The sequence below is a fragment of the Pungitius pungitius genome, chromosome 12, assembly GCF_949316345.1.
Source record: "Pungitius pungitius chromosome 12, fPunPun2.1, whole genome shotgun sequence".
Lineage (NCBI taxonomy): Eukaryota > Metazoa > Chordata > Actinopteri > Perciformes > Gasterosteidae > Pungitius > Pungitius pungitius.
Genome location: NC_084911.1, coordinates 16,236,795 through 16,242,918, shown reverse-complemented (window position 1 = coordinate 16,242,918; position 6,124 = coordinate 16,236,795). Strand labels below are relative to the sequence as shown.

General features: G+C 44.3%; 1 protein-coding gene across 1 annotated transcript; it reads right to left on the bottom strand.

The window, feature by feature from the left end:
* Nucleotides 1–222: 222 nt before the first annotated feature.
* On the bottom strand, nucleotides 223–2,940 carry eve1 (even-skipped-like1). Its single transcript, XM_037476673.2, is given in 3 exon segments — nucleotides 223–693; nucleotides 2,624–2,845; nucleotides 2,848–2,940. Coding segments are annotated over 3 exon segments (786 nt in total).
* Between the last annotated feature and the right edge of the window lie 3,184 nt (nucleotides 2,941–6,124).

Genomic DNA, 6,124 nt, shown 5'->3' with positions numbered 1-6,124 from the left:
GTCTGTACGCCCCACTACTACCCCACACGGGTCCCACGGTAAACCTTAAACTAAACATTGACTTCATGGTTATTGTAGAATGTTGCTACGCTTGTTACGTAACATACTTAACTGTATTCCTAAGGAAATTCGGCAAACTCCAGCATGTACGCAGCATGGATGAAAGCCACAGGGGGCACAGAGCTGATAGCAGGTGGACATCCTCGGAACATTTTGATCGTTTCACACCATCTCTTCTCTTCGCTCCAGAGCCGCAGGCTGTATGTTGGCTTTGGGACTTCGGGCCTGGCTCATGCCCAGGGCCTCCCCTCGGGCTGTCAACAGATGATCCTGTCCCCAGTGCAGGCAGAGGGGGCAGGGACACAAGGCGGGATGGTGCAGTATGCTGGTGGAGGGGTAGAGGGCGGCTGTTGTTGGAGGCCGCCCTCCGGGTCTGTTGTGGTAATGGCGGAGTGCATCCAAGGTCCGCATGGGTGCACTGTAGCGGCTGTGAGCCGAGGACACTGGCGAAGAGAGAGCCAGCGGGTAGTGGGGGTGGAGTGGGAGGTGGGGCGGCATGAACGGGTAGGGCAGCGTGGAGCAAGGAGAGACGTGGCCCATCAGAAGCGCCCCCAAGGGGTCTACAAGAGGGTGGGGCCACGGCAAGGAATGCCTCTGCCGCTTGTCCTTCATCCTCCTGTTCTGGAACCACACCTGCAGAGAAGGGAAGTTTCAAAAGCATTTTCGCATGTTTAAGTTATTAGAACTAAACACAAAGTACACCGGAGGTCAAAGAGAATATCATTCACTTTTAGGTACATGGCCAACAACCAAGGATTTGGATACATTTAGACCAGCCAGTGGTGCTAGACAGAAAATGTGGGGATCATCAATGGTACCATACTTGCGGATCATATATATGTGGAGCAAATGTCACAGCAGTACAAGCAAGGGTTGTAAGAAAAAAATAAAATGAGTTTATCTATGAATTTTAATTACATTTCCTTTTGAGATTTTTAACGTTTTTTATTTTATTTTAGGGTGCCTTAACAACATCTGGCCGGGGGGGACAGCAGATGGAAACTAGCCTCTCTGGCTAACTCTAACTCTGGCTGGCTCACTTACAGTACACCTGCTGGTTAGTGTGGATCACCCCTGCAAAATAAATGAATGAATAAATAAATAAATCAGCCTATATGATGTGTTGAAACGGGCTTTAAAGCTGGGACCGGCAAGCTATCTGTGCGTCTGTTCATCCATTTGTCCTCAACAATTTTTTACCAGCTCATCGAATCTCCTCGGAGAGGCTTCGCTGCTTAAACGTCAGGTGGCAGCATTTACGAGGCCTCGCCCCTCGCATTCCTGCTCTTTCATAAAAGACCCTCATGTGGTTGGCAGAAAGGTGGGTGCACTCAGTGTGTATTAAAGCTGCTGCACCAGACCAGCGGGGGCCTCTGTGTCAAATGTCAGGCGCTGCTAAATCTGTCTGAGCTGAATCTCTAAAGGAAAAGAAACGCTAGAGGGCAGATGATCAAAACCTTACATTCACGGGTAAATGTCCAAGAGGTGTTGTCATTTAAGGAGAGCACACAGCACATTTCAGAGAGCAGAATTGACTCTGTGAGATTCAATTTGAACTCTAAGCTGGTGTTTATATTGTCCCAATCTTGTCAGTGTTAAATCAACACTCAACGAAGTGTTAACAATTTAACTGAATAAGTATCAAAATAAATCTGCTCAGTGCTGAATGTCTCAACGTCATTTAGCTGATGCTTTTATCAAAAGCAACTTCTTTTTAACACATGGAGTTTACATTTTAGCCCAGGGAGCAGTTCAGGGTTAGGAGTATTGCTCAGGGACACTATGACGTGGAACATGGGTAAACCAGGGTTCAAACCAACAACCCTGTGGTTCCAGGACCACCGTCACCAATCCATGTGCCGCCCACATTACATGGAGTTAAGCCTGATACCAAGAAGTGTGACACTGTACAGTTACATTTCAATCCTATCAAAGAGTTCATTTAACTACTAAGTGTTGCACATGAATCTGATCTTGACACTGGATGATGACTCTGTTGAATCTGTTGAAAGAGTTGAATCTTTTTTCAAGTGTTCAATTTTGCCGAACACTGGAAAATTAACTGTAAGGATTTTGCTGCTGTGTAGATGTGGCGGACTTGTCGCTTCCTGTTTATGACCTGGTTGGTTCCATTTCTTGGCCATTGTCTATTAGCAGATACAGAATCACTTTATAAAGCAGAGAACTAAAGGAGATTTCCTGTTCTGACAGCCCTGAGCTTAGCTTAGTTTAGCATGCATAAAGCAAAGCAACTGCTAAACGGAGGCCCACTGATTAACAATTCATCTCTTGTGCAAAAATAACCAAAGTAAAGGTGATCACAACAGGGAATCACAAACTGAGAAATTGCTCCAGCATAAAAAGAGAGTAACATTCTCGTCCATCACTCACACACACACACCATCTGTTCAATAAGAGCTGTAAACGGCCCATGGTTTTCAGTGTGGTAAATGTGTTGTCGAGGCTATCCCACTGATATCAAACATGTCCACGTCGGTCCATCAACACAGTAGTGTATCATAAAGCTATACACCTGCCGGAGAAGGGGGAGTTGACCGCATACCTTTATGGTCGTCTCCGGTAAGTTGAGAGCCGTGGCCAGCTCGCAGCGCCGGGGCCTGGAGACGTAGCTCTCCCTGCCGTACTCCTGCTCCAGGCGGAACAGCTGTTCGCGCGTGAACGCGGTCCGGTGGCGCCGGCTGTGGTCGAGCAGGGCGCCGCGCGGGCACGGCTCCATCCGCGGCTCCCCACCTGGACCGTGCGCCACGTGCGCGGCAGAGGCAGCCGCCATCGGCGTCTGTTTGCCCTCCGCCACTGGAATGAAGCACGAAGAAGCTTTTTTTCAGAGAAGCGGTAATAACGCTGACTAGAGGCTTCCATGGAAGGAGTAACAGTGTCGTTTGCAATATCATGACCACGTTGTTGTTGCCTTATTGTCACGCGATGGATTAAGTGAATGCATGGAGCCTCTTTTACACAGTAACCATACTTTTATCAGCATGTCACATAACTTTTACAAATTGTTTTGACATTTTAATGTTTCAGTAAATGTCATATTACTTCTGTTTGGGGTGTCAGGTACTCCAGCTGCAAAATATGTCATTTCATAGTGATCTATCTGCGGTTGGTGTTAACAGTATAGCACACTTTTTAGTTTCATATATCACTTATAAGCACCTTCAGAGATCAACGCTGGGCATGAGTTTTTGGAACAAAAACCCGGACCCTGGTTTGTTAAAGAAAATAATGTGGACACGTCCAACTTTTGAGAGAGTTATAAACTCTATAACCTACTTTGTTTGCTTTTGAATGAGGTTCACGGAAGAGGACCGATTTTTTAAGACATTTCAGTCGCTCTGGCAATTTTTTAAATTATCATTTGAACTCATTCTGGACACTTTCGGTCATTTTTTATTCACTTTTGTCACCTGGAATGTAAAAAAAAAAGATACATTAAAATGTACGCATATCTTACTGTTTCTGCTTTCGATATTTTTGGAGAACCCATTGTGTGTCCCGCTGATGAACGAACATGCGACATGAAGCGAGAAGCTACTTACGCATCAGCTCGTTTCACGGGTTCAAAGCGTCAAAGATGACAATCCAAATTGTTCCTTTGAACGTGGTTTGCAGGCTGAGTAGATCCTGGCAGCACGCTGATCCGGCTGCGCGACGGAGCGGGCCGGCGAAGGAGCTGGCAGCAGTCGGGCTAAAAGTCACCTTCATCAAAGTTTGTTCAAACAGTCGGCGGAGAAGATTATGTGTTTCTGTCCAAACACCCTTCCTCCCCCTCCTTCACCCTGCCCCCCCCCCCCCCCCCCCTTCTACTGTCTATGTTCCCCCGGGGGCTGCTCTCTCCTCTGCCCCCCCCCCCGTCCCCGTCCCCTATCGCTGGCGCTCCAGACAGGGCCGCCGTCCGCGCGTCGGCCCGGCGCTGGCGCCGCGGCCCGGAGAGGTGTTAAAGGTGTTTAGGGATAAAGCCTTTGGTCTCCGTCTCTCTTTGTACTTTTGTTATGGAGAATTAAAGATACGCAGGTTGAGACGGCGACCAGACTCGCATTGTTGTCCGCCGTTTGATGTTCGCGAAGTTGGAAGTGAATCATTACGACCCTAATGACTATAGCTCACCGAAGTGGAGGGGAGCAATTATGATTTAGTGATTTCAAGTTTCGGGCTGTATGGGGTTGGTTGTCTGGCCAAAACGTATAATCTATTTAAAAAAGTCTGTAAGATGTCTTTAAAAAAATGTCCCCATCAATATTTAGGTTCCTTTTTGGAATTTGACACGTCCATCCATGTGCTGTATACACTTAAAAAAAAAGAATAGTTGGACACACCTTTTCAATTGGTAACACACAAATGAATTCAGTTTTTCCAAATTAAGTGAACAAGTTGTATTAACGCAATTGCTTTTGGTTAGATGTCTGCAATAATTTGATGGGTTTTAAATTCATGGTTTGCATTACTTTAACTCAAAATTAAAACAAGTCAGCCTAAAGTTTAGTTTTTCCAACTCAATTATTTACTTTACCCAAAAGTAAAATACTGCTCCTTTATACCCTAAAAGTATGGTTTCATGAAAGCTATAGTTTTTGTAGTATCCTTTGTGTCAAATTGTACTCTTGGACAATGTTAAGTTGGCTAACAGAAAAATTAGACTTAAATCTGATGGTTTTCAAAATGTATTGCATAAATGTAAATACACATTTGTTTAGTGTTTTTAGAAAATAAATATGCACAAAATGCATAACCATGCCCAGTCACATTTGGCCTTCTTTTAATTATCACAGCTTTCTTCACAGTCTTTTCTGTAACCATGTTTTGGGACAACTCAAAACAGAAATTGAAGTTTTTCCCCACAAATAAAAGGAAGCATTTGTATACAATAAAAAACAACTTCTCCTCTAGAGACAAATTGTGAAAAAATATTTTAACATTTGTCTCAATTGTCTCTAACAAAGGCCCAACATCCAAAGAGGCGGAATTCTGAAATCTATATCTAAACTATTTATTGTGCTTGAAGTCTGCCGTACAGATTATAGACCTTGAGGGACATCTTGTGCTGCTCAAGAGCCACGATAATCGTTTGGAGCAATTCAAAAGGGAAATTAAGAGGTTGAGCGTATTTCAACCCAGGGCACAAGCTGAGGCAACAGAAGTTAGTTGATGAAACACCTCCACGCCCTCAATGAAGATGACAATGTCTTCGGGTGGCTCCTGCAGTCCTTCCCTCTTTCCGAATGACAAACACTGCCACAGTGATGTGCTCCAGGTTCCTCCGAGCATGATGTGCTCTAGAGTTCAGATGGGTGCACAACAAAGACAAAATATAATTTGCATAATTTCCCACTGTTATGCATTAATTATGCACCAGGTATATCACTGACTCTAGTCCTACACTGTGATAACTTACTAATTAGGCTATTTGCTCATTTTAATCAGAACACAAATGAAAATCCACAAACTCTTTTATTAAAAAAAGTTTACTAGGGCGTCACAATTATTTAAGACAATCGCAAAATTATCATAACTATAGATCACTGAAAGACACACTTTGCGGATTTGGTACAGGTTCAGCCTCTCATGATTGGCCAACCCAGTCTCCAAAAAAAGCGTGAAATGGCTACGTTGGTCCACCGTGATAAACGTAGTCATGTTACGTTTTCCCCCAAAATAACGTTACTATGTTACGTTTCTTTTGGCCCATTCATTTACATTGCTTTGCAAATAGGTCACGTGACTATCAAGTTTCCCGTTAGTGAAAAGAAAAACATGGCGGACGGTCAGCATAATCTCGGTGAAAAACACAATATTTTAAGAAAGCATCAGCATTTGTATGCATTTCGATGGCATTTCTAGCGAGAAGTATGCGTTATTCTTTCATAATCTTCTATCAGAGACTGTAGAAGACCTTCCGTTTATTCGTTTCTGCGAAGATTTGAGTGTCCCTTTGGGAAAGCGTGGCTACGCAACGCCTTTAACGGCGCATTATTAAAAAAACACTTCCAGTGGGGGCGTTACCGTAAAGAAGCGTTCAGCCTTAAAGCCACTAATCGCCAAACAA